The 26,032-nt window shown below is 41.5% G+C and overlaps 2 protein-coding genes across 5 annotated transcripts in view; one reads left to right on the top strand and one right to left on the bottom strand.

Moving 5' to 3' along the window:
• Positions 1-6,809, top strand: part of ZDHHC16 (zinc finger DHHC-type palmitoyltransferase 16) — a 9,641-nt gene extending 2,832 nt beyond the window's left edge. For 2 of the 4 annotated variants that reach the window (XM_053451231.1, XM_053451230.1), the window contains exons 3-11: positions 325-519; positions 609-697; positions 1,427-1,455; positions 1,970-2,103; positions 2,565-2,612; positions 3,865-3,950; positions 4,434-4,557; positions 5,386-5,456; positions 5,802-6,809. In XM_053451231.1, coding sequence (XP_053307206.1) covers positions 325-519; positions 609-697; positions 1,427-1,455; positions 1,970-2,103; positions 2,565-2,612; positions 3,865-3,950; positions 4,434-4,557; positions 5,386-5,456; positions 5,802-5,916 — 891 coding nt within the window. In that variant the 3' untranslated portion in view covers positions 5,917-6,809. Of the gene's footprint in view, positions 1-324; positions 520-608; positions 698-1,426; positions 1,456-1,969; positions 2,104-2,564; positions 2,613-3,864; positions 3,951-4,433; positions 4,773-5,385; positions 5,457-5,801 lie in introns of those variants that run through there. The other 2 variants (XM_053451232.1, XM_053451233.1) reach the window with 2 other exon arrangements.
• On the bottom strand, positions 6,808-26,032 carry MMS19 (MMS19 homolog, cytosolic iron-sulfur assembly component). Its single transcript, XM_053451228.1, has 31 exons — positions 25,899-26,032; positions 21,902-21,950; positions 21,283-21,383; positions 20,348-20,433; positions 19,780-19,854; positions 19,609-19,678; positions 19,276-19,404; positions 18,928-18,989; positions 18,742-18,828; positions 18,445-18,519; positions 18,029-18,106; positions 17,803-17,941; positions 17,575-17,729; positions 17,183-17,258; positions 15,936-16,061; positions 15,539-15,620; positions 14,952-15,049; positions 14,493-14,648; positions 14,119-14,268; positions 13,550-13,649; positions 13,318-13,417; positions 12,917-12,991; positions 12,260-12,386; positions 11,180-11,280; positions 10,729-10,785; positions 10,155-10,341; positions 9,613-9,695; positions 8,968-9,132; positions 8,526-8,585; positions 8,252-8,352; positions 6,808-8,041 (listed from the first exon to the last, which is right to left on the bottom strand). The coding sequence occupies exons 1-31, from the start codon at positions 25,984-25,986 to the stop codon at positions 8,014-8,016; spliced, it is 3,066 nt and encodes a 1,021-aa protein (XP_053307203.1). The 5' UTR covers positions 25,987-26,032; the 3' UTR covers positions 6,808-8,013.

The raw sequence follows: 26,032 nt of genomic DNA, 5'->3' as shown, positions 1-26,032 counted from the left end.
AAAATATATAAAGGGTTTCCTAACGATTAGTCTTCAAACTGTGATTAGCGAACACAACGTGGCATTGGAACACAGGAGTGATGGGAGTGATAAAGGGCCATTGGAACACAGGAGTGATGGGAGTGATAAAGGGCCATTGGAACACAGGAGTGATGGGAGTGATAAAGGGCCATTGGAACACAGGAGTGATAAAGGGTCTCTGTATGAAGATATTCCTTTAAAAATCAGTCGATTCCAGCTATAATAGTCGTTTACAACATTAAATGTGCTGGATTTCCGTATCATGTTATTTTAATGGACACAATTCCAATTTACCTTTTCTAGGTGTTTGTGGCTCTGGTGATTCTGCTGACGAGCTCCATCGTCTTGATTGTATACATCTGCGTCCTGCCTCTCATTCTGCAGACTTATTCTACAGCATGGATATGGTGGCATGTCGGCTACGGACACTGGAACCTCGTAATGATCGTCTTTCACTATTACAAGGCGATTACTACTCCTCCTGGATACCCACCCCAGGTACCCGCAGATATTGTGCCCCTCAGGCCCCAGGAACCCCGGTGCAACCAGGACTTGCTGATTTCTCTTTTTGTTTTATTTTTTCGCAGAATAAAATAGATATACCTTCGGTGTCCATCTGCAGGAAATGCATTGCACCAAAACCTGCGCGGACGCATCACTGCAGCATCTGCAGCCGGTAAGCCATGGAGCCTCAGGGTCCGCATTCTATTTACTTGGTTAATTTCTAGTTACTGTAGCAAGTCACTGATCATCCAGTTGGATGAATAATTGTGATTATTGAAACAGCTCTCCTTATTTAATACAGAGGTTCTCTCAGCACTACCGCTAATAATTGGCAGGGCCAGACTGGAGATGACTTGGTGGCACTTTGTGACCAGCAGCTGCCGACTGGACATGTGCGACTGCATTATGTTTTTCTGAGGAGACCTGGTCTGCTGCTGCTTCGGCAGTATTGGTTAGCATGTGGCCCTACTGGGCGGCTGCCTAGTGTGCCAGATGGCCAGTCTGGGGCCGCTCTTTGGTTGTGATTGACCTTGCCTGTTGTTCATAGTAAAGGGACAGGCGATGCTCTGTATCGCAGACTCAGCAGGAGGTACCTGAGGTTTGCAAGGTTTTGGCTTAGCGTAGGTGCTCTAAAATAAAAATACCAAATCGGAAATATATAATCATTTACTCCAATTAATGGGTTATTTGTAAGAACAAACCCTAAAAAGTTTGTCATTCCCAGGCATCCATTCAGTCAGAAAATGTTAGAAAATACATTAACTTATATTAATAGCAAAAATGCAGATAACTGGGTCGCTTGCATGAGTTGCAGCTGGTTTCAGGAGAAAATGTTTCTTGCTATAGACTCCGTTATGCGGGGAATGGTTATTCATCACACTGACACGTCTTCTTCCCGCAGGTGCGTTCTGAGAATGGATCATCACTGCCGTATCCTCTTTGAAAGTGAATAACCTTAGAAATGCATCATTTGATGGCCCCCTTAGACAGCTGTGTGTTGGGCATCTCATGTTACGTTCTACATCAGAACATTATTCCGCGTGAATCGGTTTAGCAGGAAAGATTTATCCTGTTATTCTGTCTGTTCGAATTTAGGCGGAGAGGAGTAAGAATCAGAACCTGCATAAAGTATTCAATATAGTTTTTTCCTACTCATGTGGGGATGCTGGGATTTAAAAAAAATCCTATCAGAATTTCCAGCAGATTTAAATGTGCGGTTCTCTTTTTTTCTATCAGTAGTCTAGATAAATATACAATAGCTTTTAATGGACCAATGTTGCATAGATTAAGATGTAGAATCACATGAATTTTCAAGACCTCAGAGGTCCCCTTTTCAGACTGGCAGTGGTTCCTTGTTGTAAAGCTTGGTATGGTTTTATATACACAAAGATCATTCCGTGCCACCCTTGTATTGATATGAGATAACCTTTAACTCTCGGCTAAGCTTGGTTGAACAACTGCGTGGGACATTATAACCATCGCTACTTCTTCTCCTTCTGCCTTTTTATGACGATGGGCTGTATCTACTGCAGCATCAGCAGCCGGGAAATGTTTCGGGAAGCCTATTCAGCTATTGAGGTGCGTTTTCCCCAGCTATCCATCCCCTTATTTTCCGATCAGATTATTTTTGATGCGCTGTGTATGCATCTCATGTGACGTTAGTGTAAGGAAACCCAGTGGTTAATCACTCTGTATTCATTGTCGGTGAAAGCAGGAGGTGACAAATCCTGGGAGTCAGGTAGCCATGGCTCTTAAAAATGTTACCTCTGACAACTAAATGCCCCAGCCAGGTTCTATGCATTCGGAAGCTTTATGTATCCTCATCATTATCTGTATGTGGGTTTACAGACACCTCAGATATGCTTCAAGTTAACTGTATTCACAAGCAGTGAGCGATGAGATGTCTGCCCTTCTTACCTTTAGCTACGCAGTATCCTATTACGGCGTTTAGCCCTGCAGGGATATCAGGGGGTATTATTGCGCAGTTGTACGGGCGAGGTGTGAAAGATAATTGCCGTCCTCTCTTCCCTCCTTACTAGAAAATGAAACACCAGAACAAGGAGAGCCTCCAGATGGCGGCCAATGAGGTGGGCTGTATAGAAAGGAGCCTTCAAATCCAAGCAGTTTGTCACCAGTAGAACTAACACACGTGTGTGAAAAGACCCGCCGCTAAAACGTTCTCCCTTTTTAGTGGTTGTTTAGTAATTCCATTAATGAAGGGAGCTCTGCACTGCATCTGCAAGGTTCTTCCACGTATTAAGACATCCAATTCCGCCCTACACCTCCAAAGGGAACCGGCCAACGCTGGCTTGGTGTCGTTACCCAACAAATTGCAGGAGGGACGCGGTCTATGCTTTGCAAGGCTCCCGTTTCATGTTCTACACACACCGCTTTTCTGCATAGCCTTATCCTCCGTGTGTGTTATCCCACCTTCTATCCGTGTCTGCGTTTGTCTGCCTGGCTGCTGTTGCATTTTGTTAGCTTTCTGTTAGAGAATGTGTCTGGCATATGTGAAGTTGTGTAAAATAAGGATGTTGGGGCCAACACAAAAGATAGACTGGAAGTGTATGCATTTTTATGGTAGGGTTACCATACTGGCCATTTAAAAGAAGACATCTGTGAATTCTATATGTTGCAGGACATTACACTGCTCCTGTTCTATGAAGAAGACGGCTGCTTTGTAAATGTTATTTATCTGAGGAATTCCCAAAATGTTGGAACTTGAAACTTTTTATTATTGTGCAGAGTGTGGATTCCCTGCAATTCCTTGCATAATTTTTTACTTACTCGGGTCATTCCAGAACCCAAAGCCCAACCTGTTCCTGCCACATACCGTTCTAGTCTCTGCTCTTTAGGAGTCACCAGGTTCTAGATCACTCTACTATATTCATTTGTTTCATTGCTTGAGATGTTCTTTATGTGCTTTGGAACTTAAAATGCTTGACCTCATTTTTTGGCCACTGATGACTATTATAGGGAATAATTAGTGCATTGTTCTTTTAACGTACGTATTTGTACATATAATGGAGCTAAACGTTTAGATTAGATGTAGCCAACAGAAGCTTGGTTCCGGTTAAACAAGAAGTACGGGTAAGCATGAAACTGCTCACCCCTGCAGGTTCTATTTTGGGGTTATATGTGTTTAGATGGCATCCTTTTCTGGAGTACTTAGCGTTCTACTTTTTATGGCAAAAGCAAATCAGGCAGCAAAGCCTTTAGGGGCACGTTTGTCTTTTGTTCATTGGGGATCCCCAGGAACTTCCCTGTAATGATTTGCCAGACTTCAAAATTATAGCAAATTCTGCAAAAGTATAAACAATGCTGATTTATTTCTTTTAGACCTACAATCAGACGCCACCCCCCACCTTTTCCTTCAAAGAGCGGATGTTTCACAAATGCATCATATACCTCTGGGTTCTATGCAGGTAAAAACTACGCCGGGCGGCTTTATAGACTTCTTGTCTCCGAGGGTTTTACTGTAAATTCTTTGGGCCGATTAGCATTGTTGGTGGCGGTAACCACGTCGGAACCGGTTTGGCACTCCATCACCCCAGTATGGTTTTGGAACCGTAGCCTAAATGGATGTTGGGTTATTTAATGAACCTTTAATTAGTGAGCCCGTGATAAAATCAAATTAAAGCCCTGAAAAGCATAATTTATTATTTATAACTATTTTGTAGGCAATATTAGCACACCCACCAGTCCACTATCAACAGCTTGTGTGCATAAATATGTCCCTACTCAATGATCATAAGCTTTCCACAGACTGTGAATAATAGATGGGTGTAAATCAGAATCAGAGGTTACCAAGGAGCACGTCCAGTCCACCTTTCTCATGTAATTCAGGTGAAGTTTACATTCACTGCAATCTCTCAATGCTAATTGTGTGAAATCCTCTCTGTTTTCAGCTCGGTGGCATTGGCGCTGGGTGCTCTCACGCTGTGGCACGCCATGCTGATTACTCGCGGGGAGACCAGTATAGAAAGGCACATCAACAAGAAGGAGCGGAAGAGACTGCAGGAGAAAGGAAAGGTAACCAGATACCGCGACACATTAGACCTTTCCAAGCATGATGTTTGTGTCCTTTGTGCTGCCGCTGCTCTGAACCTTTGCTTTTGGAATTTAAGTAACTCAGTTTAACCGTTACGGTTAATAAGGGACAGCACTGTAAGGACGCACTTTTGTATGATGTAATTATAATCGTGAGATAGGTTTTGTGAAGTATATGAAGATAGATAGAATTGCTGTTAGTGCAATATAGTAATATAGGTTAAAAAAAAAGTGTCCATCACATGTAACCCTGCTTTTGATCCAAAAGAAAGCCACAAAAAGGGGAAAAACTAATTGATTTCTCACCGTATCAAACGGTTAAAATATCAAACATGGAATGACCGGACTGGGAGAGACAACTGGTTCCCATGGGCCATCACAATTCATTTCTGCACCCCGTCCTGTCCTGCTATAGAATATGATGTTAGGACAGCGATCTTCTGTCTTGAGATGACCTCTGCGTGGTTTTAGGCAGACAGCATAGGTCTGTAAAATGCTGATTCCACATAGAAGATGAGACACCTAGAGGAAGACAGTCTGCTTCAATATAGAAACTGTCATTAAAAGCTGCATCTGTCCCTGCTAAAGACAATCTGTCGTCTGCAGCGATAGAGAAAGGGTTATGATGGGAGCCGATTCACACAGAAAAAAAAAAAAAAAAATCTTCTTCTGCAGGAATTTAATAAATAAATAAATCATTTGGATCTTATCCACATCTTATTACCCGCTCCATGTTACAAGCAATAATGTGTGCGGATTGGATGCAGTTATCCAAGCTTAAAAGCAATTTTTATTTTATCCCATGTATAGGTATTTAATAATCCATATAATTATGGCCGGTGCCAAAACTGGAGACTATTCTTTGGAGTAGAAAGCGAACAGTAAGTCATCTCATTATTATTTTAAAAGGCTTGCAGTGTTTAGAGTCTTTATACGTTTGTTTCTGCCCTTAGCTTCCATTAAGTAATCCTGTTTTAAATTCGGCTTTATGTAGCGTGCATAGGGAAGACGTGCTACAGCGGGTGGGATACACCAGTAGGGTCCGATCTAGGCATGAACAAGCTTACACACCTTCCCTCCTCACTAGTGTTATCTCCCATATATTGGTATAAAAGCCTGTAACGAATAACGTTTGCTCCGTGTCCTTGAAAATCCCACATGCCTGTACCTTTTCGTGTAGAAACTCAGCACATTAAATTACCGTATTGTGTGTTTTCCTCCTTCAGGCACTGGATCTCCAGAGTCCTACTACCATCTTCCCACCCCCCTCATGGGAATGGTTTGACCTGGAATGCTCCATCATGGATATCTACGAAGCAGAAGTCACTCCTTGCAATATGACTGCCAACAAGATGAATTGGCGTTGGATGGCAGGCTTGGTAGTGCTGTGTATGGAGAAGCTACCGCAGCTTTGCCTGACGTGCAGAAGAGCTGCAATTTTCTCTGAAGAGCATTAAATCTCCAAACTTGATGAAGACACTAAATACTGCCCGTTGCCTGCATACACAAGTGTTGGGATACCGGTGTTTGTAAATGTAAAGTCTGGTGATATACTTGACCGCTGCTGCTATAGTTTTCTCTCTAATGACAGAATTATTTGGTCTAATACAGATTGCTTTTAGAAATAGACGATTGAGAATTCCTTCTGTTGCGTAACCAGACTCCAACAAGGCCAAAGCTGGAGGCACCATCATTTAAAATAGACTTCATCCTATAGATATATATCTCTAGGGTCTGGTGACCACCACAGCTGCTTATTTGGCCAAGACTAATAAAAAAGGGATAAGGACAATTTAAGGATGTAACGTAGCAGCCGATAAGACTCCATTGCCACTGAAAACCAAAATATATTTGTTAGCCGTGCCCTTAATAGATGCACTCCACTTTCCTAAGAACTTTACATCTACCACTCAAACACCATTTTTTAAAGAACTACAAGTCAGGCTGTCTTGTTCCAAAATCGTAACGCACCGTGTGCTGCTATACATTGCCTTCGCCTACGGATTAGCAGTCCATATTCTATTCACACCATCCATACTTTGTACAAATTTATTAAACTATTTTCGTTTTGGTAAATAACATGGCATCACGCGGTAAAAAGTTTTCCTCTGTAGAGAAGCCTTCGTAGGACATCTGATTTAAGTTATTTTAGGAAATTACTTTTTTTGTTACCGTTATGCTACTGATAATGTGGTGTAATTAAAATCAGAATAAAGCCTTTTACAAAACCCATACATTGGCCACTGACCATAGTTTTAATGTAAACACTTATATTCATGGAGCATCAGTTTTCTCTTTTGTAGTGGACAGTAACTGAGTCAGCCATTTTTACTAAGCCTAGAGTTTGCGGTTCACCATGAGCTAAGACCAAAGGGACAAAAAAAACTCCTTGTACCGAAAGCCATACCAAACAAATGGTTTTATTCATTGTGTTTCAGCTCCTTGACCCCGATACATTATGAAGGTCCAACCAGTGAGCTTCCTCTGCAGGAAGAGCTCGGGTGGAACCTGTATAGGGTATAGTCAAATCAGTGAGTCTCCATACAGATTGAGTTACACATTATACAGGGCCAGTTCAGCCTGTTTGAATAGTGAAGTGAGGGCATTGAAAAAAACCTTATCTTGGTAATTCCCCTTTAGTCAATAAAGCCCAAAAGGAAATTGGGTAAGCCAAGGAGGAAAAATAGGTTGTCATGTAGGCAACTCCGCAACATACTGCATCTAACAATTAGTCTCAATTCTATATAAATAAGAAATAGCTTCTGAAAGTTAAAACACGATGCATTGGGAACTAGCAGGTCATGGCCTTTCAGCCAGGGGTGGCTACCTAGCAGCCCCAGCTGTTAACCTACAACTCCCATTATGCTGGTCGTTTGGGAGAGCTAGTGGTTGGCTATTCCAGATAAAAGGATTACCTTTTAAAGAAATCACTAAATTATGACCAAAATGTGCAAACTTCACTTGCAAATCAGCTCACGTTAAGTAGGCGCAACACACCACATCTGTTTACAGTCTTATTTGAATAGAAAAGTAACCAGTCGTAGGCTGTGTGCCCCGTAACATCACTCTATACACGCTTAAAAAAAAAAGTTTACCTTAAAATCAAGTTCCGGGAATGGCTATTAAAGCACACAACTATACAAAATACATTATAAGTCGTCCTTATTGACAGGTCAGATTATTTCCTAGTGTAAACTTGTGCCGCTATTTGCTCAAGTGCAACAGAAGCAGCAGGCCAACACCCAGAGCTGGCCAACGCAGCCGAGGACTGAAATGAAGAATGGAATGGGTTAACGAGATGACGGGTTGTGATGTCCTTCAGCAGGAAGAGGTCTCTAAACATGATGGCACTTCGTATACGGCATCAATGATCCGGTGTAGTAAGTTAGTCACATCCTGGTTAGATTGTCTCCGTGTAAAGAACGCCGGCGTCGGGTTTCAGCTGCCTGGACTTCCAAGTAAGAACCTAAGAAGAAAGTCTGTAATTACAATATAATATATAAATCTGTAGATTTATATCCAGCACGTATTCCAAGGGTGCAGCCGCCTTACCGTCCTCTTATGATCTGCATCATTATTTCTGTTAAATGACTGATCGTTTCTCTAAAAGCTCTGACAGTTCCCTATTTATTTAAAGCAGCTTGAGTGTGACTGAGCCCGTGTCACGGTCACTCACCACTGACAGCGAGCCTCGACAGCCTCCTTCCTCACCAGCCTTTTCTTATCGTCCAGAGGCTTACCCAAGGCACGGATCACTTGCTGCTTGTAAGGCAGGAGCTGTCAAAACAAGCATGTGTGTAATATAAAATTATATATATATATATATATATATATATATATATATATATATATATATATATATATATATATATATATATATATATATAGTGTAAATCACTAGGCCAGCAAACGCATTTTCTTGGAGATGTACGATTAGGTAGGATCCTTACCATGTGCAAAGGCAGCTTTGTGAGCGCAAGCATACACTTTAAAGCTGAAATCCGAACTGCCTGGGGAGAGGAAAAATGCACTTACAATACAGCGTAGTAATGACAGAGCATCATTAATAAAACACAATACAAAAATGTGGATTCTTGTCATTGTAAAATAAATATAACTATGTTCAAAATAAGAGTTTTTCCCACTTTATTAATATTTTGTTTTCTAAATGTATGACACTTGGGGGGGGACGACGACACATATTTGGGTAACAGCTGCCTTATGTAAGCTTTGGCTCTGCGAGCAGATTTGGGGGTCTTTTCTGGTTCCCATAGCGGGGCAGGGATCATTAAAGTGTACCGGGTACTATACAAGTAGCATCTAACCATTAGGAACAGAGGTGGACAAATAAAAAAAGTGTTTATTTCAGAAGGTTAAACGGGCCTTCCCTACCATAGCTGGGCTGGAAGACAAGCTGATGAGCTTTGTGATCAAGGTATCAATATGGGGGTTCAGGATCTCAGCTGCATCCAGAAGAAGAGGCTCCAAACAAGTCAGTGTAGACAACTGAACCACGTGGTCAGGGCAGGATAAAGCTTCCAGCAGGAGTGACAGCAACTAGAAAAAGAGAATATGATTAACAATACAGCCCTACACCATCGCCTACGCCAAGCCAGTGGAAAGGATTTTAAGTATCCATCAATCTTACTTTACCGAGAGGATGGTAGAAAAGTGGAACAGCCACCCAGCAAAAGTGGTAGCAGCTAATACAGCGAGAGAATTTAAAAATGCATGAGGGATAAATGGCCATTATAAATCTTTAGACCAGACCAAATCTTTAGACCGGACATTGGGAAAAACGTGCGATTTGATAGGCCGAATGAGTGCCCATGGCACCGCCTTCTCACAGAATGTGGGAGTGCCTAGGCAGTTTAACAATGAATAGCCAATCATCTAAGCCGATTTTTATGGGAGCATTTTCCTGCCTCTGATTGGCTGCTTTAGGCAGCCAAAGCTGTTGGGAATTATGGAGACAGAATGGAGTCCCTTTAAATACAAGGGATTCAGTAATGAAGATAGATGTTGTCATTTGCTCACCGATGGAAGCTCTGTCACGAGAACTTCCTTTGGCAAAGAGTTGAGGACGTAGGATAAAGCTTTCAGGTAATTTGGCTTGAGATCTATAGGGAAGACAAGAACACGGATATCTTACTTTACACTGGGAATATTTCAAGCTAAAGGGACACTGATTAAAGGCCCATGCAATGTAAAAAGGTTATACAATATATACAAATAGCTTAAGACCACACTATGATGTATCCTACTCCAAACCGGAGAGCCTTCTCTCGCCTTGGTGCCGGACGGCAGGTAATAGGATCCCGCCAGGCTAGCCTTATTATTGCAGACTGATTCATGTCACATAGGCTCCATTCTTCATATTACTACTATCGTTGCCAGAAAAATGTATTATATTCATGTCCAGAAACCGCAAAATCCATATCTGGCCGCATAGACAATACATTGGCGGAGGATACCGACAAACGCATATCTATGTAAGCAGGTCTTTTCTCATGCTCTCTGCTAAATTGCTTTGAATGCATAATAGAAATAAAAACATTCTGCCCGCAATATAAATTCACCTCCTTCGGCAGAATTGAACCCTTGCACCAGTTTTGGAATGTTCTCCGTGAAGAACCTCTGCCGGAACATGATGCGGATGTCCGCATGGCAGGCTTTGCTGAGGATGTCCGGGGAGTCTGAGACCAGCAGGGAGAATCTGTCGGCCACGGAGTCACCCAGCTCTCGATCACGCAGTAAATCAATCATCTACAGAAAAAGAGGACGGGTTAGATTGAGTTTACAATATGCATCGAAATACAGTACTAGTTATTACAGGTGACAAAAAAGGGTCGGGGGGGGGTACAGCAGACAAACAGCCCTACCAAGCAAAATACAGCCGCCAGTGACGGAACATTAACTGAATCCCCACTAGAGTTATATAGAGAAATTACTCAGAGAGAAAGATCTCAGATCCCGTTTTATAGTAAATATTAAGATCTATACAATGAGTAACATTTATACAATAACACGGCAACCGGACAGACTCCTCTCCTCTGGATCTATTCACCGAATCACATCCAGCTAAAAAAATCCTCAGATCCGAGAGTCGCTCGCGTCGGAAACATGGTCACAGTTTACCTAATGAGCGCCTACCTTGTTAGTTAGCTGTCCGTTCAAGGGGTGGTATCTCAGTATCAAGGCCTTGGTCACCTGTAAAGGGGGGAAAAAACTCAGATGAAGACAATGGTTTGGAACACATCTGATGGAAGGGGGTCCCCATTTGTCTACTGTCCTCTCAACAAAGTAAAGCTTTATGTTAAATCGAAGCTTCCGACTCTCTAGTCTTAGACTAAGGCCTCTCGTTCTAACATTTCTCCTGCTTTAAAACGTCCCTCCCGTTATGTACTTAAACGTTCCAAACGCATCTTCTCCAAGCTAAACATATTGAGAGACCCTGTAGATTTCCTCATAGTTTGTAGCCTCTGAAGGCTACTAAGGTGATAAAACCACCGTACGAATTCTGCAAAAATTAGGGGCTTATCCTGTATATAAAACTGATGAAAACACTGCAAAGTTACGCGACGGCTTCATCTTCAGCACTCACCCAGACGAGCAGAGTAATGGCCTGGGTTCTGCGGCTTTCATCTGCCAAAGCCAACTCTATCTGGCGAGCAGCATTTTGAAGGATGTCATCCAGTTGATCTCCTGGGGTAGGAGGGCAAATTAGAAATTTGGAACATGTGTGCATTTAACTGGAAAGCCACAGGAGCATTTTACATATGTGATTAATGTACACAGGGACAATAACCATAATGTAAACTATGCTACCTGCTGCCCCTTGGAAAGTAAATGTAGGGGTTAATCAACAAGACATGGCATCTACCTTAAAAGGGACATTATTCCAGGGGCACCCAACCTGTGGCTGCCAAGCTGCTGCAGGACTACATCTCCCATAATGCCCTTTCAGCTAAGGGCCTGGCAGAGCAGTATGGGAGATGTAGTCCTGCAGCAGCCGGAGGGACGCAGGTTAAACAGCCTTGTCATATGAACGTTTATGCATATGATCACAGAGTGCTCCCCATAAAAATAAATGGAGGAACTGTGCAGAATCCTCTCATATGCCCTTTGCCTGCCCTCCAGCTCGTAGGCTTGCTGTGGATGTGTTTATCCAAATACATCCCCCGTTTCCTAAGCCTGTGTGGAGTACTTACTGCCGGTCAGGCGAGGGTTTCTGGTCTAAATGTTATACCCCTGTGTGCATACGTGCAGAAAGTACTCCAGTTGGCCCTGAAAAAAATGGATCTATAGAGGGGTGATGTGAGCTGCAGCTTGTCCTAAAGGCAAGAGATTTTTTTTTATTTTTTTTTTACAGGTTGGAGAACGCATGTGAAATGACTTACAAAGTACTTTAATGTGTATTCTTTGTTGAAGAGGCTGACGGAACACACAGAAGGGTCATTTTAAATAATAAAGAGAAGCTCAGATCCTGAACTCATGCCTGTTGTAGTGGGGAATCTACACTTGCATATAAAGTTCCCATAAGAGCCGAGTGTAGCCCACGGGAGATATACCCCTTGCCAACCAAGACTCTATACACAGTGCTCTAATTTGGAATATGGGTACAGGCCAAAAAAAAAAAAAAAGATACGGCTGTTAATGACAGCTGCTGTTTAACTGTTCTTACCTGAAGGGCATTTATTTATTAGACCAGCAAAGCACTTTGACGATGAGGAATAAGCAAAAGTTGAGCACCCAGACAGACTCAGCGATAACAAATGCTGCAGTAAGCGGTTTAGATGTGGGATTTCCACCTGCAGATACAATGAGAATTAACCCACCGTTAATTAAAGCCACAAACATTATTTAATTGGTTATAAAAATACATATGCTGGTATCGAAAGGGAATACAAAACCTTTGGGTCAGGAGAAAAAGCAAACGTGACCACAGATATGAAACTTGATTTAGTTCTCGGTCTTGGGCGCATATTACCCGTTCCTGTGTTCAGCATTAAGGTTATGGTTTTTAATCAATTTCTTGTATTAATTGTACAGATTTGTCACTTTTACTGCTCTCCACATGATTTAATTCAGGTTATTAACATGCATGCACTGCAATCCTGAGTTGCAGGGCTATCTGATTAACACAATTATTCAATAAACATCATACATCCGTAAATAATGTGTTATGTACCATGCTTAAAACCGGCGAGGGTGAATAAAAGGAGAAATTCCCAGAAGATGTGAAAAGCCATTGTGTCTATACGTCAACATTTGTTATGAACTCAGGGAGTAAGGAAGGTTCCCCAATACAGCCTGCGTTCGATATTATTCATTTCCTTACATTTCTCGGGAAGGAGCAGGCAAACGCCATGAGAAGCGCAACTAGTCGGCTCTGAGGTTCATTAGGAGCTTCCACCTGCAACAAAAAAAACAGACACAAAATATGAGAGATTTGGATATTATCCCCAACAGAGCCTACACAATCCGCAGACATGACATTGCCAAGTGTAAAGTACGGGGGGAGGGTAGAATAAATAGAGCAAATTAGAAAAACAAAAAACAAATAACATTTCCCAAATGTGGCTTCCACTTGCACCCTTACCAATATGTTCTAGTGTCAGGGCAGACAATACCTAAGCTCTTCCAAAGTTCATGAAGCTCCCATGATCCTCAATGACCTAAACTCTTTTAGCATATACACATACATACAAAAAGCAAGGTTTATTTTTTAGTTTTTTTTACCTGAAACGGATTGAACTTGGAGGTCTGGTTTTCATTCTGACCAGAAGAATCCCCATTAAGAAAGACATTCACGATCTGGGAGACGCTCGTGGAGGGAAACCTGGAATTCACAATAGTGTCAGAAACCGAAATCCTTATTGCCTCAAACACTTCAGAGATGAGCGCAAAGAAGAAGAAAACACGTTTATTTATATCTGATGTTTGACTCCGACAGTAAGAGAGCTTCACTTACCCGAGGCTGAGATGCGTGCATGCAGCACTGATTACCGGCACCATCGCGCTCAGGACACTTTCCTCCAACAGGACATTCGGAGTGGATGAGGTTTCAGCATCTGGGAGAGAAAACAGATTAAATCACGCTTTCAGAAAAGCTTCTGGTTTATCATCACATTCAAAGCAGCGGGAGGATGGTGGCCTCTTCGTTACCAAGGCTGGAATCAAGAAACGTGAGCTTGGATCTACAGATATCGGCCATAAACATCTTAAAGCTTTCCTGATTCTTCAGCCACCTCCACAGCGGCTGGATTCTTATCCTGTATCTACATCATGTAACCAAAATCACCAAATTCAATTTTTGGCCTAGATTTTAATCTGTTGCTCCCTCAACACCGTTAACATTTATGACTTTTGTCTACAACTTCCATTATATAAAAAGGTACAATTTTCTGCATATACACCGACATGCTTACTGAGTAAAGGATTATCACTGCCTAAAGAGGGAGAATAACCCTATAATTTGAATGGGATGCTGTACACTATACAGATTGCTTTTTTATTATTATTCTCATAGCAGTGCTTTACCTTGTGTAGCAGCCTGGACAGTGAGAGAGAGAAGACACGGTACCACGGTTTGATAGAAGAACCAGATAGACTCCGCATAAGGCTGGCACCGTATGGCCACGCAGTGAAGACTCCTACACACAGACACCACGTCCTCAGTCGTCCCTTGGCCTACGAGTAAAAATGCAACATTTAAATGCCTGGTACGTCAATAGGAAGCCGATTGTTATCATGGAATTATTGCCAGGGATATGCTGTAGAATAACAGATCTATAAATCAATAAACGACAACAAGGCTATAGGGTACTTAGTACTTAAAAATGCTGATTGTATCCTTTTTTTGAGTAATTTGATGTGATTTCATATAAAACACTCGCATTATTGAGTATACTCGCCTTTCTGTGCTTGCCTTACGTAGCCCAGCAGGATGGGAACGGTCTGTCTTACGATACTGTAATGCGTTGACACTGCCGCTAACGCCTCCAGACATCGCTGTTTTATTGAAAGGTCGGAAGTAACAGAGTCTTTATTGACATTTTCATCCATGGGCTCTAATAGGAAGAGGGGAATAGAACACCAAAAAGCGTTAAAGGGAACATTTCTATGGGATTCAGTAAAATACCAATAAAATCTCCCCAATCATGTCTGATCCATTAACCGGCGTTGTTCTTGTTACACTATTCCTAGGTAACCGCATGAACGGCTCTCTAAAAGCACGGTACATATTAGCATCAGATCCTTTTACATAACGGGATGTCTCAAGCAGACAAACCTAAAACCTGTAAATGTTTTAATCCAAGCTAGGACAGACAGGCTAGACTGGAATCGATGTACTGGTTTAGGAAGATCCTCACCAGTTTGCAGCTGCGAACAGAGCTGTGGAATCATCCGACTGATAAACGTCGACGGGTGAACTTTAGCAAGCGTTCCTGAGGCTTCAATGGCCGCCGTGCTACAGGGGGCAGAAGAAAACCATTCCGTGATTAACGAGTGTGGTGCAGAATATGAACAGTGCATCCCCATAAACCGGAGAAAACGTTTATATTTTAAGAAGGACGCCTACACAGGTAATATAATACGTAGAAGTTCAGAGCTATAAAACTAAGGAACAACCTACAAGAATAAGAACTTTATGGTTAGAAACTAGTAAAATATAAACAAAGTAGCTGATGGAATCTACGGTGTACGAACCGGCCATGAGAATCCCATTTCTAGTAGATTCTGATGAACAGAAGGTAACCAATAACACAATTACGATCAAATATATAGAGCAATCCTGCTGCAAAGTGATGCAATCACCATAGCAACCGACGGGATGCTCCTAACTACAATATAAGTACTCTTCATGCATAAACCATGTCATGGGCTTGGATTAGGTGATTCTGGAGGACGCATGTATTTAACAAAAATAAAATCAACATATGAACAAAAAATGCTATACCAGCTGAGCGAATCCGTTTCCTGTAAGATGAGCCGAGTCAGGTGGTCGACTACCAGATCGATGTCAGCAGACGACAAGAATCCTTAGAGAAAAAGATATACTGTACAATGAACTGCACGCCAAGTGATGGAGACCCTATTACTAATCAGAAACAGCAAAACCTTACGCACCAAAAGTATTAAATCCGTGCCTATAAAGCCATAAGGCTATGCTGAACATAAGACCAGGGGCTGAATATGGTTTAAGGTTCACAGCGTGAACATTATAAAAACTGTTTACACAGACGCTTAGAATAAAGTGTAAAGCAAAGCTTGCCCCAGAACTTCTCTCAGCAGCTGGCATGTATCCCCCTTTATCCCATAAGCTATACTATATATTACATATTCATTATATTCACCTGTCTGCATGCCCAGGACAGTCAGAGTCTTCACTGCCACTACATGCAGCTGGGCGCTTGCATCCGTCACCGCAGAGAACACCATATTGCACAGAGCATCTTTGTAAGATCTCAGGCCATTTTCATCTGAAAAGAACAAAAAAAAGTAAGAAAAATCCATGTGTCTGCGGAAGGACGACCTTCTAAACTTGGATATTGAAATGGGCTACTTCTTTATATCAAGGAGACAGGGGTATTTTGACTTAGGTTCAGCTTAGGTCCACTTGAATAGGTTGCTTAGTTAGGGCTATGGAAACCATATTAACCCCTTTGTCTGTCCATCAGGATAGCCTCCAGCCTCAGGAGGCCAATTGATCTTTGGCTTAGATCACAAAAAAGTAGTCACAACCACCAAGATTGTGAAGAACAAATTGAACATTTTATTGTTTTGAAACATAGCCTAATATATCCACAGAATGGCATGAACATAGATAAACAGATGCAACCTTTAATCCCCCTTTAGCTGAATCCCCCCTGAATCTGCCCCGGGCAGCAATCCTGTTAATGGGATTAGTTTATACAATGGAGTTCCTGCCTGCGTTATCTTTGTTTGGCAGTAAGGCTGGAGCCATCTCTGGTATCTCGTGGTGATATCTTTACGCTATACAACAGGGGGCGCAGGGTTTCAGGCAAGGCTGCGCTGGCTAAGAGTTACACGGCTTTCTGGAAAAGGCCCGGTCATTTTGTCAACTTTTTTTCCCGCCCCTTTGTTGTATGTTAGTATGTTGTGCCCCACATTTTATTGCTAACTGAATTACGAGTGAGTCAGTCTTGGGTTATGTGCCATTTGCCAGCAGTCCTGTCTAATGTCTCAATAGATTGGCACTTCGGGGTTTGCAACTTGGACGGTGGCCATGTCTTAGATTAGGTGGGATATAATGTGATGCCAACACTTAATATGAACAGGGTACAAAATAATGGAGGAATGAAGAGGGATCTCTTTTTTAGTTCACAATATTTATGTTGACATGGGAAAGGTAGTTGGGCTCAAGGAAAGAGGTCCTTTTTGTAGAAGTGCTCCATGGCCTCAAAATCTGTAATGTGGTCTCGGTTACACAGAATTAACACCCAAGTAAGAACATTTTAAATGCCGACCTAAAACTAGGCTTTGCAGATCACCTGCAGAATATAACAGAAGAATTCTCAGCAGTAACTACAGCAGTTAACGTTTTTGGTAAACATACTGAACTCAAACATGTCCGGATTACCTTCTCCTTCCAGCCACTTGCTCTGCTGCTTCAGAAAGCCCAGGGTCATCTCCAGGATCGTTCTTCGGTGACTGCTCTGAAAACCAACAGAAATGAGTAGGTTAACCATTAATTTACATCTGCTTGTTTAATGTTGGAGTGGCTGCGCCTGTCAACAAAAGTGAGGGATCAGGAGTGTCACATCGCTATGCATATAGGCATTCATCAATGGCCAGCCAACATGCCCATCCACAATCCACTGTAGGGCAAAGGGGACACGTATTCCTCACTTTTGCAGGGAATTCTGCCTCCATGGATTATTTGTTACACTGAAGTTACCTCTTATGCCCCAAAAAGCCACCATTTGCAGATAAGGACATCCCATTGAACCCACTCAGGCTCCTACTACCTACCTGAGCATGCTGGGTGTACTGCTCCAACAGCAGAGGGAGGACACTGGACATGACTTTATGGCAGGCCCTGGACGATGAGCCTGTAGCAGCTTGGAGGAGCTTAGCACTGGGCCAAACGAGCTTCATATCTGGCTCACACAGGTGGTGCTTACAGTCTGAAATGTGAAGAATGTTTTAGTAAAAGAAATTGCAGAGGGAGTAATGTGAAGCACTGGCCAAAATAATTACCCTGCAAAATACTGTTCAAAAAGGAGTCAAGGCAGTCCTCTGAGTCGGGGCCCAATACTGAGCGTGAGAGACAGGCACACAGAGCCTTCAGGGCAGTCAGGCCCTCAGCTTCAATTTTCTCACTTGCCGTTTGGAACACCTGCACCAGAGGAAGACAAAAGTGTAAGGGATCCCACTTAACAGGTACGGGCGACGAGCGACAAGCGTGACGAGGTTCCACAAATACCTCTCTGCGAATGGAAGACCACAGACCGGATAGAAACTCCTTCAGATCTTTTTGCTCATAGACGGCACAGGCAGCAATCTTAAAAAAATAAAATAATTTAAAAAAAAAATTATTTTATGGTAAAAAGTGGACTAATCTGGCATATGTGATTCAAATATCAATACTAAAATTACTTAAAATGATTTTCTTCTATGGTTTACTACAATGGGTTTTTTTGGTGCAAATGCATAAACAGAGCCACCAGAATCCCCTCTATACACAGTTTACCTGCTGGCTTGTAAGAGATCCTTTTGGCTGAAGGATTTCCACTTGCGCACTACTGGGCACACTGGGTATACTCGGGGCTAGTCAACTATAGTACTGGTTCAGATAAGGGTTATAACGGGAATCCCCACATGCGTGCACTTCTCACTCACCAGCGTCTGGAAGGAATCCAGCTTGGCACTCTGTATATCCGAGTCCATCTTCTCAATAAGCAGTGGAAGCAGAAACTGTATAAAGTAGCATACAACAGGTTAAAAGACATTAAAAGGATAATAGAAAAAACAAAAGTTATAACTGGGATTGGTCAAAAACAGGTAAACGGCATGACACACTAGATGTAAGCCATACATTGTGCTTAAAAATACACCACTGGCATTACAGTATTTCATAAATAAAAACACATTTTGAGCCACATTCCTTGGAAGAAAGGACAACTATTTAATATTTACCTCCGCAAACCGAGGCGTAGATGCCAAAACCGCTCGCAGCCCCAATATTAAGTCTTGTCTGGTTATGCCATGTGGATCAGTGGGTGGCTGGAAGAGCATTGGAGAACATTAAACAAACCTTACATGTGACGAACGCATGTCTCAACATCAGAACGTAAAGGAATATGGGTCAAAGAAGACACTTACAGGGGTGAAATCTATGGGGAAGTAGCAGGAGGTCACTTCAAACAGCTCCTCCACAAACGGACCTTAAAAAAAAATATATATGTGATCTATATATTACACACACACTATATATATGAAACAGAAGTCTAACACTAATAACAGCGGAATATGTGCACAAATTTGTATGCAGTAAATTCACTGGAGTTTGTAAAATGGACTTCTGCATCCATTAAAAATTAGTACCATTTTGGGGGCTAAACAGCTCCTTTAATGTACATGGGTACAAAATAGATGACTTCTTTAACACACAATGTCACAGCTGCAACAGAAAAGAAACTGCTGAAACTGAGCTTCTAGGATGAGTCTTACCAAGGTTATAGTTCTTCGAAATGATGTCTTGAACGATACGGAAGGCTACCAACAAGTTGCGAGGGTCCTTCTCGCCATCCATGACTTGAATAAACCCAAATGTAAAATCTGCTCCAAGACTCATTAACTCTGCCAAGGAAGTTCATTAATATTACGATTAATTAAAAAAACATAATGAATTGGATTCAACATTGAACACGTCAAAGCAAGTCGAAATTCCCCAAATATATAAACAGGACTAGAAAGGGAATTGGCGCATGCACGGAATCAAAGTGTTCCCGCAGCCACATTTGACACATAAAGGTCCAGTTTGAGTAATGGTCATTCTAATACCTTCTTCCCGAATCTTCATAAAATTGGTGATGATCATGTAGACGGTGTGACGATCCATCTGCGTTAAAGACTTACAGGAAAAAAAACACACAGTAAGTCCCTTTTATCGTATACTTCCCTGTCCAACAATAACGCCATAACGCCCCAAAATATATAATTTACACATCTCACCTGAACATGAACCTCCTGGAATATTGATTTAAGAACAGATACCGCCAGACCGGGAGGAAGGACTTCACACATGCTCTATAAAGAGAATAAAATGCTATCAGGACGGGAATGTCATGCCTTGTAACTATGGACAGAATCGTAAAGAGCACTCTTAATATATATAAAAGCAATAGTGTGTATAGACTCAAAAACACACACTCTATATACATAGATATACCTATATATACTCATTGCTCCAATGGTGTAACATATAAGATGTCTATTATATATATATATATATATATATATACACACATATATATTATATATATGCGTTTTCTAGTCAATTCCCGCTTTTGCTTATAATAAGTCCCTGCTAGGATCTGAATGATTATACCATTAAGGTATCTCACCTATTGTTAACTTATCAATTGCTGACAAATTGTGAGAATTGTATTTAAGTCACCTTTTGTTTCCTGGAGATAATAGACTCCTTTGCTTTCAAACCAAATATATCCAACACAGTGCAGGTATTGTCAAATTAAATTATGCTAGAACGGGGCTGCACTGCGAAGAGATGGACTCTTACCAATGTCTTCAGTCCTTGTAGTACATGAGGTGTTATGAGATGATGATCCTTCAGTCTGTTTTCATAAAATACAACCAGGACTTCCACTACATGGGAAAAAGAGGCGATCAGAAGCTTATCCCAGAGGATAACAGTTCTATAGCTTTAATTTATAAGACATGGTATCTGGCTCTACAAAGAAAATTATGAAATCACTTCTCCAGGAGCAGCACTTTGTCCATTGTTGAGCCAATACTAACATGGCAAGACCAGGTACCCTGTCTTATAAACCATAACACCATGTAGCACCCTTATACAGCCCTGGGGGTGTACTTATCCCTCTGTATTAGGTTATATAGCCCCGTTTTATGAGCCATATGTTATAAAAACACAATGCTTGAACATTTTATCTATTAACCAACACATGCATAGCTTTGCATAATGCAATCTTATTGACTAAAGCACAATGCAAAATTGTTATCCAATAGTTATCAAAGCAGAAGGTTAAACCTTGCATAGGTTGGGTAAAAAGTATTAATGTGTTTCCTCTCCCCATTCCTGCTGTTAGAAGGCAGGAGTTTAGCGACAATGAAGAGCATGAACTGAAGACTCACAACCCATTTACACATCAAAGCCTTCTAACACACAGCTTCATTGCTCTAATTTGCCATTATATTATCCGAGGAGTGCTTACTCCAAGGTTTGCGTGTTATTTGGCTGATGACAATGCATAATAAGTCTTTGAATAGGCAAAAAATGCAGACAGATTGCATACATCTGGATTATTCCATTTCTAGACAATTACAGAGTAAGGGAGGCTTTTGTGCGCATCTGCCTTAGCCCAGAACAAACATAAAGTGCATCCCACGATTGTGATTTTGAACTTGAACCTTCAGACTATAAAAGAAGCGCTACAGATGGAGTATGGAAATATACATATTCACGTGCCCCGGTACCTTCTTTCTCTTTCAGCTTGGAGTAGCACTCCAGAAGGACGTGCGACAGGAGCTGCACTCCTCTGCCTCGCGTCCTTGGCTCGGTGTTAGCGAGATATGACCTGTGCAGGAAGAAATATACAGCATTTAATACTTATTACTTGTGCAGCATATTTAAAGAATATTTCTGACTTTTCAAAACTTTAATGTTTCTCTACTAGCTGGGGATCTTCATGACACCATGCTACTCAAAAGGAACCAGAACTCATCTCTCACATCATAGAAAGAGGAAGACAGCAATGAGGACATCTTGGTAACCTGTAAAAAGGTCTTGCTCTAATTAAAGATTGCAGCTAAACATAAAATGCACATTATAAAAGGCCATTACACCCTTTATAATTTTAGTAACATCAGCGAGATATCCAAGCAGATGCTGACAAATAAATCATGGAACGCAAAAACGTTCCCCAAAAAGCGTAACTGCAACAATACAAAACGCATCGCCCACAATACTGTGAAGAGTTTATCAGGGATGACCAAAATGACTTAAATCTACCCTGCCACCGGCCCCGTACCGACAACCTCCCCTGCATGCCTTTCCCCTATGTGGATAACCAAAGAGAAGGAGCCAGTTACTTACCCAAGCGACTCCACCACTTGTAAGACTGTGAATGTCCCATTCTTAACAGCTATAAAAAATAAAAAGGAACACCGATGAGACAAAAGGAAATGATGTCTTCTCACAGGAGAATCTATAATGTTTGGACCCCAATAAAGCAATTTTGGGGACGTGTTAAACAAAAAGTTTAATTATGTTTCACCTTGCGGTTTAGCAAATAAGTAACATTTAAAGTCATCGGAAAGAACACAAGTTCAAGTGTATATGTCCTGTCTACAGAGTGAGGTTACTTAAGTTGCGTTGCTCCATTTAGCTCCCTCTAGTTATTATGCTTTTTATGATCAATGACCGATTTAATAGCTAGTGGTCTTCCGAGTGCCTGGGTCACTCGTGTAATAGAATTAATCATTTGTCCCGCATAAGGGGAGATCAGCAAACAATTCAACGTGAACGATGGGGATAAACGGTAGTTAGCATACAAATATGTAGTTCACAGAACTATCACAAAATAACTACGGTCATGTTTTTAATCCTTTTTGAGACTATGTTATCCCACAGTATTTTAAGATGATGGGTAAACATGGAAAACTCAAAACTACTTGGAAGAATGAGGACGCTACAATAACGCTGAGAAGTGAAGTCACCATAGCAACCAGACAAAGTAAGTGCTCTACTTTTACCACTTTGCTCCAGAACTGCTCTTTATATAAAGCCCCCTTCGTTAATCGCTGTTCTGTCCGTGAGCTGATTTTTTTTTTTGCTAATTCAGTGAAATAGAAGCCAGAAGGCACGTGCGATTCAGCAGTGTGACTACTTTTATGTCTTACTGCCAGGGCTAAGGATACCCTATGTCAGCAGGAGTCTTATTCCTCCAGGGGACAGAGAGATGAGCAGGGGCATTGTATGCAAAGAGTTCAACTCTGACGCTAATCAGAGAACAATGAAAAGCATTTGCCCCGTTATCTAATCCCCTGCAACTCCCAGAAAGCCCCTAACGCTTAATGTGTTAAAATACAGAATGAGCTCATTGTGGTAAAAGCATTAACATTCTATGTGATTCACCTCAGGCTGTGAGCCACTGGAAACCCAAAGTCAGTTTCATTGGTTATTGCCTTTTCAGCTCAGACGCTACTTCAGAAAAGCTCTTACATTAAAACGGTAATGCATGAGGGTCATAAAAGGTACCGGAGGTACATAATGGAAGCCCGAGACCAAGCGGTAATGAAATACAATAATAATGTTCCCAGACAAACGCCATTGAAGAATTCAATTACACGGTAGCAATGAAGAGAGTAAATGATCAACTGGCACAGATGAAATGAAAAAAGGGACAAAAAGATGGAGAATAGGAGAAAGAAGACAAGAAGCTAGCGATAAGATGGAGAAGGGGGGGCAAGGATGGGGGGGAGAACAAAGGCGAAACCGCTGATAAGGAAAAGATGCAGAGAAAATATGAGGAGGAGAAGAAATTATGTAAATTAAGGCTACATAGATGTTCAGAATGAACTTAATGCGACTTATGCATATTTTTACTTTTTAACAACAAAACAGTAACATTCCAAAAATTCTACTTTTAACCTTTTGTAGGTTAATGTAAATACGTTAGCATATTTTAGTCTATGGCAGTGGAATCCCACAGAGAGTGTAACTGGCAACTAGACCAGTGCTACAGATATGGGAGACACAAACGTGAAAAGAAAAACAAATTATATATATATATATATATATATACATACACACACACACACACACACACACTATAGTAAATAGTTGCAGAATAATTATTTTTAAGACTAACATATACATTTGCAAATACACAAATCACTGGGGGCAGGGGATTATTTTCCAACAGCCGTTACATTTGCTGCCTACTTAACCCTCTCAGTGGGAGCTGTTAATGTACTTTCACGGGCGCTTGTGCTGCATTGTAATCGTGAGAACTAAGAACAGGAAACCACGCGGAGAATAGAATATGAAACCTTGTTTCAAACGACACGGCTTCAACTGGCCTTTATAATTGTAACGAAACGTATAACTATTTTTCATAATGTAAACAAATGCTTTATAGTTAATGTCACAACATCCACATCCAGAACATGAACTAACTTTAGTCATAAAGCATGGGTATGATCAATCCCCCCCATCAGGTATGAAAGGAATGTATTTATCCAAAGGCCATATACTGTACCGGGGGGGGGGGCGTTGGTGGTTAGGCATACTGACAAGGTATTGGCCCATTGGACACACGGACCTCTGAATGGTATCACAAGCCATACGGCGATGATCTCTTCACTTGTGCAGATTGATCATACTCTGAACACGCCTTGGTACTACACGTTAGACATTTATGAACATTTTAAATGGTAAAACCATTTTTACAACAACCTCCTTTGACTTATTAAAATAAACACAGCTTCGGCTTTACAAAGGTCAAGGCTGAAGGCTGCGTAATCTATGGGTCTCAATGGGTTTTAGGTCACCAAGTTCATACCTAGTAAAGCTATGGGTGAGTTGTACACTTGAGCAAATGGTCAGAGTTTCCAAAATATTAGTGCCTGATTTTGCAGGGCTCATCAATGTATTTTTTCCTGCCTAGTTCCTAATTAATTGGAAGCAAGAAAAAAAAAATCATATAAATGCATTATTCACAACCAACTTCAGGAAAAACGGGCCCTGAACTAAACATAGCTAAATCATCTGGACCTAGTGGCCCAATGTTTAGTATGCTTTGCAAGGGTTAATTCATACTTGTAAGTGGGGATATTTGCCCCTACATTTTATGAGACTGACCACTCTCACCCTACTGAGGCAAACTCACGCTGATGACTTCACCAGACTGATCACTCTCAGCCAAACATTATCATATCACCAATAAAGCCTTTGCTCCCTGCCTTGCGCATGGTGCACGTCCCACTTATATTGAGATCCATTTGTGGGGTGAGGCTGCCCTTTACATCCAGCTCAGGATGCAGTAACCATATGTACTGCATCCCATGATATGTACATAACATAGCTTTACATTACTACTGTAAGAAATATTTAGCAAATTACTGAAATTCCTTTTTTTTTATATACAAGAGTTATATTTAAGAAGTGATGAAGCCCTCTTACCAGATGAGTTTAACGCTTTGCTTACACTGTTGAATATCCAATGGCTTCCTAGCCATCATGTTAATCATGTCATTTTTTCCAGGGAGGCCAAGTGCAGATAGGCGACTGCCATGGTAACCAAAACAAAACTCCATAAAGTTACTGTGTTCTTATGTTAAAGTAACAGATTTGCTTAACGCGCTAGAGAGCTCACCTAGTGTCCTGTCTAGGTGGAAGAGCACCTTACTGGATCATAGACAACTTCCCACGACATAGCTCACCCATCCAATATAAACTGATCCGAAGAATCGTATCCAAACTACAGGAGACTACAGCATTCCAAGGAAACAATTAGATTCCCTGTGACAGAGTACATTTTAATGGCCACTTAATATTATGACCAATAAGCATCTCGGCATGTAACAAAGTACGTTATATTTATTTCTGTAGCGCTGTACAATCCATGGAACAAAGGGAGAAGAGGGCCCTGCCCCCGGGAGCTTACAATCTAGTCAGTATCCATGAAGCTAAATACAGAATATATTGGAGTCAAGAGAGCTTTGTGCCGCTACACTTACGCACAAAAACAACATCACACAATATATATATATAATGATGTATGCTCATCCTGTTGAATAATCGAGATTCTCTAATCAACTTTATTTACAGTTACAGGCACGGACAATCCCTTTCAGCACAATAAAAAGCTTTTTTATACGGTATGGCCAATTAGAGGTAATACACAGTCAGCTATAAGGCACAATGAACAATGGAGGATGTCAACACTCCCGCGTCAGGCAGCTTTACCTCCAGACACCGAAATACGGTCATAATGCACCCATCACGTTACCACCATAACATTATATGGTGGCGCCCTCTTTATACAGCACAGGGCGACCACATGCAGTACTATTTTTACTCCGTATACCTGTCGCAATTTCCTCCGCTTTGCCGTCCTGCTGACCGGTCACAAACTCCTCCACCAAACCCCACAGCACACTGGACTCCTCAGCCATTATTCTACTGGGGCGCACGGCGTACAGACGGCTGGCAGTCACTGCG

Source organism: Spea bombifrons, chromosome 11, assembly GCF_027358695.1.
Source record: "Spea bombifrons isolate aSpeBom1 chromosome 11, aSpeBom1.2.pri, whole genome shotgun sequence".
Lineage (NCBI taxonomy): Eukaryota > Metazoa > Chordata > Amphibia > Anura > Pelobatidae > Spea > Spea bombifrons.
The sequence above is the reverse complement of the archived record's forward strand: the minus strand, read 5'-3'. Positions and strand labels throughout refer to the sequence as shown.